The 14,900-nt window shown below is 34.3% G+C and overlaps 1 protein-coding gene and 1 pseudogene across 1 annotated transcript; one reads left to right on the plus strand and one right to left on the minus strand.

Annotated features, from left to right (window-relative positions):
* Positions 1-2,572: 2,572 nt before the first annotated feature.
* On the plus strand, positions 2,573-3,699 carry LOC18046490 (annotated as a pseudogene).
* Positions 3,700-13,230: 9,531 nt separating this feature from the next.
* LOC112099958 lies at positions 13,231-13,789 on the minus strand. The gene is made up of 2 exons (XM_024187498.1): positions 13,687-13,789; positions 13,231-13,601 (listed from the first exon to the last, which is right to left on the minus strand). Exons 1-2 carry the CDS (start codon positions 13,787-13,789, stop codon positions 13,231-13,233), a joined length of 474 nt encoding a protein of 157 aa, XP_024043266.1.
* Positions 13,790-14,900: the final 1,111 nt, after the last annotated feature.

Raw genomic sequence — 14,900 nt, forward strand, 5'->3', positions numbered from 1 at the left:
TATTTGACAATTTTATTTATTCTTTTTATAAGATAACTTTAAAAACCTTGTTTATTAAAGTAATTTTATAATTTTTAATAAAAGCTTTCATTAGCAACCAAACACATAAATTTTTTTAATATAAATTTTACTAACAAAAATTCTACTTATTAAAGTTCTTTTTAAAAAGTTATATCAAACGAGCCTAAGTCTGTCATGAATGCCAATATGGCTCAAAAAGCCAATGAAAAGAGCTGTCTAAAATGGGTCACTTGTTCTATCCCCACAATTTCCTTTGTAGTGCTACTTTTACTTTAGTGATTTTTTTGCTTATCTTTTCTTTGTTTCCTTTTTTAATTTTTTCAAATTCTAAGTAATCAGTACTTTAGATAAGTTATTTTTTTTTAAAATCTAAAATAAAGGATAAACAACCATCATTTTTTTTAATAAACTAATATGTGGTGCAAAAGATTAATTGAATAAATACAACATGATCAATATTAATTGGATTTTGTTGAAAGTTCATGTGAAGTCACATCTCTATATATCAATATCGGACTAGAGATTAGACTGAGCTAAATAATACTCAAATAATTTAGACAAATTCAACTAAAATGAGAAAAATTAGAAATAAATAAAAAGACTTAATAGCAATTAATAGATATTTGTTTATATAGAAGTCTTCTAAGCTCCGAAGAAATTAATTAGCCTTATTATAATTCTATAATAAATGACAATATGATCCCAAAAGCTATGAGAAAAGCTGGCTGAAAATGGGGTCAATTGTTCTTTCCTCTCAATTTACTTTTTAGTTCAGTGATTTTTTTTTTTTTTTTGCTTTACCTTTTCTTTGTTTCTTTCTCTCTCTCTCCCTTTTTTTGTTGGGTTTCCCTCCCAATAAGAAATCAGTAATTTAGGTAAGTTTTTTTTTCCTTTTAAATTTAAAATAAAGGATAAACAACCATCAATCTTTTACATAAACTAATATGGCATAAAAGTATTAATTGAATAAATGTAGCATGGTTTGTATAGTTGTTTTTATTAATTGGATTTTATGGAGAGTTTGTATAAAGTCATATCTTTATATATCTACATCGCACAAGAGATTAGAGTAAGCGAAATAATAAAATTATTTAGACAAATTCAACTAAAATAGAAAAAGTAAAATAACAAAAAAGACTTACTAAACTGTACTAAAACGTATGACATTTTTAGCTCTCAATATAATTCTATAGATATAAACAAAGTCTTCGAAGTTCTGATAAGGTCTTTACTTATCTTTTTTTTTTCTTTTTCTTTCTGTTGTTCTCTTTAATCATGGATGAGTAGACTTAAAAGAAACCGAAACACTATAATGAAAAAGTTAATGTGAGAACTACTAAGTGAGCGAATTTGAAGAAGATGTTTGGCGAGCTAGAAAGTTGAGAGAAAATCATTGAAATAAACTTTGTACAATTTAATGGAAGCTTGTAGATAATCTGATTAACAAACGGGAGTACATACAGTTTTACATATTTATAGTAAGCTGAGATTGCTACACTTTGTATATTCTAACTAACCAACTAATTTTGCCACATCAGCTAGCTTAGCAAGCTAATCAGCAGCTGTTGTCAACACAATATTATTATGTTCTGCATCCTTTGCATCCTTATATTCATTATCGTCCCTTCTCAAGCTGAAATGTCTAGGATGAACATTCAGCTTGCTGCGCAAATTGTCAAACTGGCCAATGGCCATTGGTAAGTGCCTTGGTCAAAATATCTGCTGTTTGGTCTGTACTAGGTATAAAACAAACTTCTATTACCTTAGCTACAACTTTATCTCTGACAAAGTGTATGTCCAGTTCAGCGTGCTTTTTTCTAGCATGATACACTAGGTTATATGCCAAGGCAATTGCTCCATGATTGTCACACCAAATAATTGAGGTTGTATTGAGCTTGATTTGCAGCTCTGCAAGTAAAGATTGTATCCAAATTACCTCTGATGCAGCATGAGCTAAGGCTCGATACTTAGCTTCTGTGCTTAACCTGGGCACAACAGATTGCTTCTTTGAAGACCAAGAAACTAGGTTGGGGCCTAGATAAATGGAAAATCCAGCCACAGATTTTTGATCATCTCGATCACAAGCCCAGTCAGAGTTTGTGAAACAGCTAAGCTGCATATCTCCACAGGTTAAGAAGTGCAGCCAAACTTGATAGTTCCTCTCAAGTATCTTAGCAGTCGTTTGCAAGTTTCCCAGTGTTGAGTTATAGGACAAGCTAGAAACTGAATTTATTAACTGAGAAAGCTATTTCTGGCCTGGTGAGAGACACATTGCAATGCACCTATAATACTCCTGTATTGAGATGAATTTTCAATAACATCCCTGAATCCTTTGTGAGACAATGCCCTGTGGACATAGATGTAGGTACTGAACTGCATTTTGCCATGCCATTTTTGGCCAAAAGATCATCAATGTATTTGGTTTGTGGCAAATGAATCCCATCAAATGCTTTGGTAACTTCAACTCTTAGAAAATAATTAAGGTTACCTAGATCTTTGAAGGCAAAAGTTGTCTGCATATCCTGAATATGATCAAAATTTATAATATTCATGTTTGAGTATCCATGGGAAAATATGCTCTGTACTTGTTCCTTTTCAAATTCATCCAGCATATGATGAGGAAAGTTGGTTTAGTCAACAAGGTTCTCTTCTTTTGCCGGCTGCCTGCGTAATGCCGATCGTTTAATGGATTATATTGATGGTGTATTGCGATCCGAAGATTACTTCAGGGATGGGATACAGTCCTTAAAGGAGTGTGCTCATTATGTGGTTAACAAGTCGGGATCAGATGAACGAATTCAGTTGGATGGTGACGTACAAAGAGCCATTTGCTGGCTCAATCGTGTTCCTGATCCCTGGGGACATTTTAAGTACTTTGCGACTGCAGTGGGCTTTAAAGAAGCATTTTTTGAGCTGGGGCAATTAGATTCCGATTTTAGATCAATTAATTTAACTGAACAAAAATGGGATGAGGTAACTGCCACATTCGAGCATTTGAAATTCTTGAAGGATGCTGATGCCGGCTTTTCGTCGGGTAAATGTGATACTCCGATAATTGTAGACCTTCCATACGTGCATAAGATATTAAAGGATCGATGCAACCACCCAATTGAAGATTGTCTTTTTTGCAAAAAAGTGATGAAGGCAGCTATTGATCTATATTTTAGCAATTATTATTCGATTAGAGCTATTGCAGTAGTTCTTGACCCACGGTTCAAAATGGATGGCGTGCAACTTCGTTGCAAAGAGATATATGGCAGTGATGCTGATAGATACCTTGAGAAAATTAATGAAGATTTTAGAGACGTTTATGATGCATATGCAGCAACCGACTCCAACAATTCAAAGTCATATGAAATGCCAGACGCCATGGGGAGGCCTTCATCACCAAAATCAGAACTTGATCTGTATATGAAAGAGCTTAAAGTACCAGCAGTAGAAGAGTTTGACATACTAGCTTGGTGGCGTGGCAATGCTCCATTTTATCCTACCCTCGCAAGAATGGCTCGTGATTACTTAGCATTAAAACTTCCTTTTGATCATAGAGCTGCTGCTGAGGGTGCAATGGCTGTCATCGATAAAGGCGTACTTTGTCATTATCTTTACGGCGAAGATATACCCGAGATAATAAGGCCTTTGGTATGCTTAAGAGGATTTCTGAGTACCGCTGAAAATTAGCGTTATTTGTGACTGCGTTTGCACTTTTACAACATTATTCCTACTTATATTATATATTGGGTAAATGATCTTTACATCCGATAGTTTATAAAAGATCTTAGGGGTGTTTAGAATCCAATTCGATCCGCTCAATCCGTATGATCCGTGAAAATTCGATCTGTATAAATCCGATTCGTGGATCCGTGGATTGGATATGGATTGAAAATTTAAAAATCCGCAGTTGATGGATTGGATATGGATTTACTTCTATAAATTCATAAAAATCCGTGAATCCGCAAAAAAAAAAAAAAAAAAAAAAAAAAAAAATATATATATATATATATATATATAAATTTAATTAAAGAATATTATAAATATGACAGTACATAGTTACATAAGCATTATAACATATCTTAGCCATTACCCAATAATAATATTAAATAAAAAATAATTAAATAATCAAATATACAAATATACAAATATAACTTGTAAAAATTATACAACAAAATAAAAGCAAAGTCACACGCATTAGCAAAAGCAAAGTAACATAACGCCAAGTTACTAACAATTTGCAAAGTCACCCAAAAGCAAAATAACATAACGCCAAGTCACCAATAATTTGCAAACAAAAAACCCTAAGCTTTTCTGCCGTCACACGCACTAGCAACACCCAATACTGGTTCGATACACTCTCGACACCGATTTGAAGGACATCGACCACGTGATTCCAGCGAGAGCAAGCCATCTTCTTCCCCGAGTCCATCGAACCACTTCACAATCACTAGTTCCAGCCAAACAATTGCACTATCACAACCTTCAAGATCGCCACCCGTACTTCTCCTGGTTCCCATCGTTGACGGCTCCATAATCACCACTTTAAGACAAGTGCAATAGCCCTGGTGAAGGATCAGACTGTGTTTGGTTTCATAAACTTTGCCATTTCAATTAATTGTGACTTTATTTGAACAATTAATTTCGATGTTATATTAATGTATTATTGTAACTTTATTTGAACAATTAATCTTAGTGTGTTGTATTTTGAAACTTTAAACGTATTATTGTAGGTTTATTTGAACAATTAATCTCAATGTGCTATATTTTGAAACTTTGAATGTATTATTTTAGTTTTATTTAAACAATTAATTTGTTTAAATTTTATTCAATTTTAATTATTTTTATATTAGATTTTTTTTAATTTCATTAGTTCATGGATTGGGGAGAACTAAAAATTTTTAATTCAGAAACTAATGCGTAAAATGGTGGATTGGATATGAATTAAGTTAAATCCGCATCCAATCCGCAAACGTATGGATTAGATATGGATTTAGTCAAATCCGCATCCGATCCGCAGAAGTATGGATTGAATTTGGATTGAGTTTAATCAATCCGTGGATTGGATTGGATTGAAAAATTATAATCCACAAAATTGTGGATCGGATATGGATTGATGTCTAATTTGTAAAATCCGATCTGCGAACACCCCTAAAAGATCTCATTACATCTTTGCTTTTCAATTTTTTTAGCTAAATTTGATAGATTTATCCATGATAAATTTGGATAATTCCAAAAAAGGAAATAACTCTTTTTGAATTATTTAAATTATGAATGATCAATAAAAAATCGTTTTGAAGACAGAAATGTATCTTATATACACGAGGTTCCGGCTACGGTGTCCCTACGACGCCATAACCCCAGTTTTTGTCTTTTGCGAGATGAGTACTGGCAAATTGCAGTTAGCTCCTGACTCTCTCTTTCATTTACATTTTCACCCCAATATAATGAAAAATTGCAGTTAGCTTGTTACTCTAGCCCCTAAGATTACTCTTCAAAGTTCAAACCAATTTTCATCTAAAATTTTATATTCTTAAACTATCTTCATATAATAAATACTTTTATGAGTTCAAATAGTCTTATCCTTTAATTTTTAGATTTCACCGATTAAAGTTATTTCATCATGTACAAAATATAATTTTCTAAAATAATAAAATCTAAAAAAAAAATTATATTACAGGTGTTTGGGAAGTGAGAAAATAGTATTTCAGTTTTAACGTCAGTTGTTGCATGTTCGACATCTCGATTGCATGTTTAACGTAAGATGTTGCATGTGTTGAATAAAGCCAAAATAAAGAATATTCCCGAATATTCTCGTCCGTTTCATGTTTGACGTCGAAGTTGCGAACTTTACGTGATAAGTTGCATATTTCGCGTGAAGTGTTGCAAGTTTCATATTTAACGTCAGTTGTTGCATTTTCGACGGTTGGATTTCATGTTTGACGTACGATGTTGCATGTTTTGAATAAAGGCAAAATAAAGAATATTCCCGAATATTCTCATCCGTTTCATGTTTGACGTCGAAGTTGCGAACTTTACGTGATAAGTTGCATATTTCGCGTGAAGTGTTGCAAGTTTCATATTTAACGTCAGTTGTTGTATTTTCGACGGTTGGATTTCATGTTTGACGTACGATGTTGCATGTTTTGAATAAAGCCAAAATAAAGAATATTCTCGAATATTCTCGTCCGTTTCATGTTTGACGTCGAAGTTGCGAACTTTACGTGATAAGTTGCATATTTCGCGTGAAGTGTTGCAAGTTTCATGTTTAACGTCCGTTGTTGCATGTCGGACGTCACGGTTGCATGTCTTGAATAAAGGCAAAATAAAGAATATTCTTGAATATTCTCGTCCATTTCATGTTTGACGTCGAAGTTGCGAACTTTACGTGATAAGTTGCATATTTCACGTGCAGTATTGCAAATAGCATGTTTTAACATCCGTTGTTGCATGCCGGCCGTCTCGGTTTCATGTTGACGTTAAATGTTGCATGTTTTGGATAAAGCCAAAATAAAGAATATTCTCGAATATTCTCGTCCGTTTCATGTTTGACGTCGAAGTTGCGAACTTTACATGATAAGTTGCATATTTCACGTGAAATGTTGCAAGTTTCATGTTTAACGTCAGTTGTTGCATGTGTGACAGTAGGATTTAATGTTTGATGTATGATGTTGCAAGTTTTGGATAAAGCCAAAATAAAGAATATTCTCGAATATTCTCGTCCGTTTCATGTTTGACGTCCATGTTGCGAACTTGACGTGATAAGTCGTATATTTCACATCAAGTGTTGCAAGTTTCATGTTTAACGCCAGTTGTTGCATATCCGACGTCTCGATTGCATGTTTGATGTTAGAGGTTGCATGTCTTGAATAAAGCCAAAATAAATAATATTCTCGAATATTCTCCCCCGTTTCATGTTTGATGTCCATGTTGCGAACTTGACGTGATAAGTCGTAGATTTCACGTGAAGTGTTTCAAGTTTCATGTTTAACGTCAGTTGTTGCATGTTGGACGGTAGGATTTCATGTTTGACGTGCGATGTTGCAAGTTTTTGATAAAGCTAAAATAAAGAATATTCTAGAATATTCTCGTCCGTTTCATGTTTGACCTCGAAGTTGTGAACTTTACGTGATAAGTTTGGCGTGAAGTATTGCAAGTTTCATGTTTAACGTATGTTGTTGCATATCTGACGGTTGGATTTCATATTTGACGTAAGATGTTGCATGTGTTGAATTAAGCCAAAATAAAGAATATTCTGAAATATTCTCGTCCGTTTCATGTTTGATGTCGAAGTTACGAACTTTACGTGATAAGTTGTATATTCTACGTGAAGTGTTACAATGAATTATGTTTTAAAAATACAGTTTAACCTCAAAATTGTATGAAACTATGTTATGACCCAAAACGTTATAAAAATTTCCAAATTGGTCCAATTTTAGAATTCCTAATTATTACTTTATTAAACTCAAAACTTTTTGAAATTAAGATATGATCCAAAATATGAGAAATTATAGAATGACCCAAAACATTTAAATATTTTGAAATAGGTCCAAATCCGAAATTCAAAACAATAATTTATTAAAATCAAAGATTATGAAAAACAACTTAACTCCATAAATTATAATGAAATGTAGGTGTGTCCAAATACAAGCATAAGAGACTACTGAGGTGGTGAGGATGGTGGTGATGGAGATGGATATGGATATGGAATGCCGAAGTGCTCAAAGAGGATGCGCTGTCCATGAATACGCTGCTGCTGCTGCTGGTGAAACTTAGTCTGCCGCACAGAGAGTGTCCTCACCTCATCCATAAGCTGTTGAAGAGTAACTTCTTCAGAAGTAGGAGGCTCGGGATGTGGTAAAGCAGGTGCAGAGGCTGTAGGAGCCGAGGGAGATACTGAAGGAGCTCGACGTCTACGCTGACCCCGAAATGAAAGCGAAAAAACAGGTAGCTGATGGGCTGGAACCACAGCATTAAGTGGCCGATCATCACTTGGAGCAAGAAAGGTGAACTTATTATCAGTGACTTTTACCCAAGTGCCATTACGACACTCAAAACCTAAAGAACTAACAGCCTCATCCCCAATGCTCTTAGATGGCCTACATGATGGTTCTTGGATATGGACGCTAAAGTATTTGAGGATTCGGGTGATGAAATGACCATACGGAAGGGAACGAGTAATCAACTTAGGTATACTAAGCATGTTTCGGACAATGGTGTATCCTAAGTCGACTGGACGATGTCTAAGAATACAATCAATCAAGGCAACATCCATATGAGAAACCTCATCCAAATGGCCTGATCTAGGAAGCACAATACTCTGAATAAAACGAAGTAATATCCGAGTTTGAAGACAAAGACATTGGGTGCGAAAATGGATAGTACAATCATCATCCGAAAGGTCAATACGACGACATATATTCTCAACAGCATCAATATGAACATAATCATCAATATTAGGAGGTTTCCTAGGTGAAAAAATTTCTAGGCCATCATCGGAAGTTCCTAGGATAGAGTTCAACTCCGAATCATCAAACTCAATCGAAACTCCTCCAACTGTGGTGATTACTCGATTCTCTTTCTCCGCGAAACAATCCATATTCGAGTAAAACACTTTCACCAAGTCGGGATATACATTTTCCTAAAAAACAATTGCATTAAGCCAACCAACATCTTCCAACAATTGCAATAAAGTTCTATTGCTAATACTAAGATTATTCAACCAATCCGGTAAAACAAAAAAGGTTTAGAGTACCTCACGAGTCATGAACTGTTGGTGAAATCGTTTGGCTAGATGTTTGTGGTTCTGAAAGTGTGTGGCCTCAAAGTTGGATTTATTGGATGTGCCCCCTGCTTGTCGTGACCGGTTGGTATGTTGAACCAGTTATTTGCCTTTTCTTCGAACCGGCCGTGAGCTTGACATGGTGAATTTGTTTGATTTGAAGTGAAATAAATCAATGAGAAGGGAGATAATAAGGATGGAAAGAGATTTTGAGAAGCAATTTCAATCAAAAACGGCTTCAGAGGGAGAAATATAGAGAGAGAAGTTTCGACTTAAACCCTAGAATTGATTTCGGATCTATTGATTTTGAGGTTGAAAAAAAGGTTTAAAGGATGATTTTGGATACAAGACCGGATGGGAAACAAGTTTCATGGATCCATTTGTATAAAAAACATGTGAAAATGATGGATTTTGGAGAGAAAATGAGAGAGGAATAATCAGTTTTAGAGAGAGAAAGCTAACCGGTTTACCAAAAGATAAATGAGGAGATGAACAGTTTATATACTCGCGAATCCGGCTATCCGGAAATTCTTAACCGGCTAACCGGTTGTGGGCAGTGACCTAGCCAAGCGAATCCGAATTTCCGGTTTGAATAACCGGCTATCCGGTTTCGTCTCCAAGAAAAAACAGCAAACTGCCTCACTCGGCTGCGATCAGAAAAAACCAACTGTGATAGGGAATGTATAATTTGTTTGAAAGATGAAGTTTCAATTGTTTTCTTGCCATGTGCGCACCAAGTTTTGTGTGCCAATTGCAGTGACAATTATGGAAAGAAGGGGAAAGCTACATGTCCATGTTGTCGGGTTCCAATTGAACAGAGGATCCGTGTGTGGGGTGCCAGTTCATAGTCATAGTTTCTTGCCCCTGCTTATTTCTAGAACTCTAAGAAATAACTGGATTTAAATTTTATGAATTATATATTGTGCTAAAAGCACAAAGACAATCGTACGCATCGAATAATGTCAACACCTATAATTGGTACTCACTAAGTGTGAAATGCCTCATAATCAATCCATTTGTTGTTTTGCCGCAGTCGATTCATCAAGCACCCAGAATCCTGGAGCCTTTGCTGGTGTCAATCCAACATTGTTAGGTCATGCAAGCAACCGATTTTCTAATGTTTTTTATTGGTGGCCTCATTAATCAGTGCCATTAAAATGAGTCAATATGTATTACCATTTGAATTCCACTATCATGTACCAACATGACAACCAGTTCAATATCAAATGATGAGATGTGAACACTGTTAACATGCATATGTTCATTATAGTTAAATAATGTCTCGGCCGAGAATACATAACCATGTCATAAATTTAAAGATAATTCTCCATTAAAATTGATTTTACAACCATCGTAAGCAAGAAGACAAAAAAAGTCACGGTATGACCTCCCAACACGTTTCAAACAACTTACAAAAAAAAATAGTATGCAATCACTTGCATAATCATTCCCTAGTATGGTTCGATATCTAAGCGCGCGTTCTCGTGTTAACTTTCTTCTTCTTACGAATGTTGCCGCTTTGTTGGTGAAATGGCTTTTGCACTTGAGAGGGTACAGGGTTCACCATTACAGCATGAATCGCAAACTGTGCGCTGCTTAGTTCTAGCAATTTATCTCGATTTTGATTCAATGCAGAATTAATTAGTTGAATGGCTAGCCTACCCCGTGTATCCTCAGATGTGTACTAGTCAATTTGAAAGGAAACTAATATTACTTTCATATAACTAATAGGTTTTATATAATTATGAAGTTAACAAAATTTTGAGTTCAACCATTAAACAAGTTTGGCATAGTCGTACCAAAGTTGACGATTTCTTCGGAATAAATTCTGGGTTGTCCATATAGTTTATCACATAAACCCCACAGTCATATCCATTCCTTTGCTTTGGAACTCCAATGTCCCGGTTGATTGGAAAGTCTTGAAACTTCACGTTTTGCATATTGCTTGGCAATTGGGGCTGCAGAATCCAATCCAAGGAATGTAGCTGTCGGCAATGTCGAAAACCAGACAATATTATGGATATGAATATAACACAATATACATAACTGATAATGTTAAATAGATCATGAAAAAAATAAGAACATGATTAAGATACAATGCGCATGGCTTGATCGTGCCGTCTTCTATTACTGTGAGGATCTGGAAGAGGATCCCATATTTCTGCACTTGTATTTCTGACATTCACGATCAGTAGGTACCAATGAGATGATTCATCGTTTATTGGCACATAAATCTGACATTTCAATTGTCAATGTCATACACCAAGCACACTAGTATAAACTGAAATAAGTTAAAGGTTAAGAAAGTAACCTTTTGACACCTATGCACCTGTTGCATAAAATTCTTTCCACATCTAGCTGCCCTTGCAAAACAATCCACCTCATCTCCGACCATTAGAACTACTTGCTACACATAATAAAGACAACGTTGCATAAGGAAGTTGTCAATAAAGAAACCAAAACACAATGCAACAAGTACCGGTGAGACTCACAAAATATCTTGTTGGTAAATACCAGTTCATTGGCACATCTTTCTCCACCACCTGCTGAATGAGGGTGAGGTGATGCGCTTTCATATAAATCACCTAAAAGTGATCATATTGATTCAGATATATAATAACATATAATAAACGACAAACATATATTGTGACATCACCAAATGTTGAAACCTAATACCTCGGCACATAGATAAGCTCCCAGCAAAAGAGTCAATAAAGAATGCCGATTAAGAATTTCGCCGTAACTAGAAACAATGATTTCACTAAAGACAAAACACGGTAATTTTTTAGTCGTATAACATAACAACTATATACAGAAAACTAATTTTAGTCTTCTGAATTTTACCTTCCGTCAGCCTCTTTGTTAAAAGCATATTAAATAAGCTTCAATTCTTCCAGCGTAACTGGATCATTGACTTGAAACAGACCAGCTTTATACTTGGGATTTGCTCCCCTGGACACTTGATCGTACGGTGAAAGTTGATATCGGCCTGGCCTACGATTCCTACTTGGTCGCGTTGGCAGGACACTTACACTAGTAGATGTTTGAGGTTCTTGCTTAAGTTGAACTGGTTCGTCTATATCCTTTATAAAAAATAAATTTATATGTAAGTTACTTCATAAGTGAGTTATCATCGAAATAATTTTAAGAAAACGATGTTATAAAATTGTACCTCATCTCGGAGATTAGGTGGTGGAATAGGGACAAAGTGGGTATGATCTTTGCGAAATTCACCGATTCTTTCTCTTGTCCCCATCCAGCCCATTATTTTATCGAGGCTCAGGTTCAATCTGCGATCCACAGAGTCCTCGTCGCTATCCATTACCATTTTGTTTTTTCCATCAGTGGTTGGCTCGGTTTTTCTGACTGGACATGTTGGTTCTACTATTTTCAAGCTCGGAGATGGCTGGCATGGATCAGATGGTTGTTTTGATGGTGCACCAACCGGAGACTTTGATCTCAATTCCTCCAAAGACTTCTCAACCATTTCCATTCTCACATTGAACGAATCCATTTTGTGTTCAATTCTGTGGACACACTGTGTTAGTACCCTAAAAGCTTCCTCTATATTAACAGTGCTTGGCCCAGCATCTTCGGTTTGTTTAAAATGAGGGAAATTTCTTTCAAGCTGCAGAAAATTTGATTCACACATTAGAACCTAAAATAAATATGCACAACAATCATACATAATGACAATCAAAATATATTCAATTAACCGTAAACAAAATTAAATACATGTGTGAACAAGACAAAAAATAAAACAAACCTCAGTACTTGTCATGTCCCCAAACTTTTTCCGCCAATTCAATAAGCGCCGAATCTCTTCCTTGGTCCATACACTAACAGGGCAAAATGTTCTGTCCATGGAACACCGATCATACAAAACAGCACTAAAGTAGAACAACTGTTCATTCAAAAAACAATTACTACGACATTTTATTTTTCGTATTTGGCAAATTAATTATGGCATCTAAGGGCCTGTTTGGTATTGTTTTTGAATCTGTATTTTTTTAGAATAAAAACGAAAATGAAAATGATGTTTTGCATTTACTGTATTTCGAATTTAATTATGCGTCTGGTATCATTTTATGTATCCTATATTTTAAAACTAAAAACTGTAATATGCGTTTGGTAGACACAATTGAAAATGATAAAAACAGAGAATATGCGTTTGGTAATGCTTTTTTCAAAAACAGTTTTTACTAATCATTTACATTATATTTATAGTCATAAAATAATTATTTAGCTAATACACACAAATACAACAAAATAATTTAACCAAATTTAATATAAAAAATTACATGATAATAAAGTTTAAGAATTAACATTAATTAAAAAGAAGTTTGACATTGTCATTGTTTTTACACTATATAATTAAGATATATATTACAACACATGATTTAAACAAAATAATTATAAAAAAAACTACATGATACACATTATGCATTACGTATGTAATCATGCCACATAAAAGCTGCAATTCCATCTCTTGTAGCATTCATCTCTGCGACACTTGCTGGAGATAAATCAATATTAGTAAGTGGCCTACTAGTGTCTCTTTCATCGTTGGTAACCAAATCTTGCACATCAAAGTCCCCAAATAACCTATCACTTGCATTTTCTCGTCGAATAAAATTATGCAAAGCGCAACATGCAATTGGAATTAGACGTTGCTTACGTAAACTATAATTATGCATGTCCCTTAAAATTGAAAATCGCGCTTTTAAAACACCAAAGCATCGCTCAATTACATTACGCAATGATGAATGTCTATAATTAAACAATTCTTGAGGACCTCTAGGTGCTCGACCTGATCCTCTATAATCACGTAAATGATTGTAAATCACTTATAGTGTTCCAAATTTTCTTAGTGAAAGTTGATGTTTGTAAATCACCCTTTTTAACATGGTCATGTACAATACGAATAAAAACGGTTTCGGTCCGGGTAGACCAATCAGCCTTATCCTCAACATCAACATCAACATCATGTGCATCCATATCTTGAAAAATTAGAAAAAATAACACATATCAAATAATGATCAAATTCAACATAACATATACATATTTCAGCAACATGTCATACATTAAAAACTGAATGGTACCCGAAAAAATAAAAAATAAAACATATATCAAATATTAATCAAATTAAAAACACTGCTATTAAATTTTTAGATATAAACATACAATTTTCAGTACATGCTATTAATCCCCCACTCAATTTTCAGTAATGTAATAACCCCCAATATGATTAATCTACAATACTCTAGTTATATCATTTGAGATATGTGGAATTATTGAGTACAAGGTGAAGTTTATTTGAATTCATTAAAATACTCAACAAACTCAATTTCTCACAACACTCATCAATGAAATTTTTTGTTTTACTTCAAACACCCATTTTAATCCAATAAAGATTCCTCTCATACTCTTATGTCTATTTTCTTCATAAAAAATAGTGGAAATATCAAAGATCTCTAGCATAAAGGGTATATTTTCTAGGACAATTTAAGACCCACAAATTCATCAAGTGATTTATACAAAATTATTACTTTTGGAATTAATATATCAATATAAATTTATTCATTATAAAAATTTCGTATGAGAGGAAGCTTCTTGATTATGATTTGGCATTATGAAAAGAGATTTTGGGAGTTTATACAAAAATGAATTCAATTCTACTCTGCAATCAAATTGCCAGTTACAATTTGATTATTTTCTCGTGCATTTCTTTTTCTTCCTTTTCGCACAAATCTGTGAAGGATTTTTTTTTTTAATTTAGGTTGCATTATCAAACTTGGAAATAGAATTATTATTTTTTGAACACAAATTGAGATTTCACAATCTCTAAAATAAATGAGGAAAAATTTCAGCTCATAAATAAACAATTTGTCACTACATATGAACAACCTCAGAAATTTCCAGAATTAAAAATCACTCAAATCATCTCTCAAAAATTTCAACTCATAAACAAAATAAATACCGGCAAGTGACAACGAAGTAGCAGTAGACGAAGATCCGAGAGAGCAAAGACGAAGTAGCAGCAGCAGCGGTTACGGCGGAGAAAGAGCAGCGGCAGTGGCTAGCACACCAAGAGCGACCAAGAGAGAGA

This window comes from Citrus clementina, unplaced genomic scaffold, assembly GCF_000493195.1.
Source record: "Citrus clementina cultivar Clemenules unplaced genomic scaffold, Citrus_clementina_v1.0 scaffold_3, whole genome shotgun sequence".
Classification (NCBI taxonomy): Eukaryota; Viridiplantae; Streptophyta; class Magnoliopsida; order Sapindales; family Rutaceae; genus Citrus; species Citrus x clementina.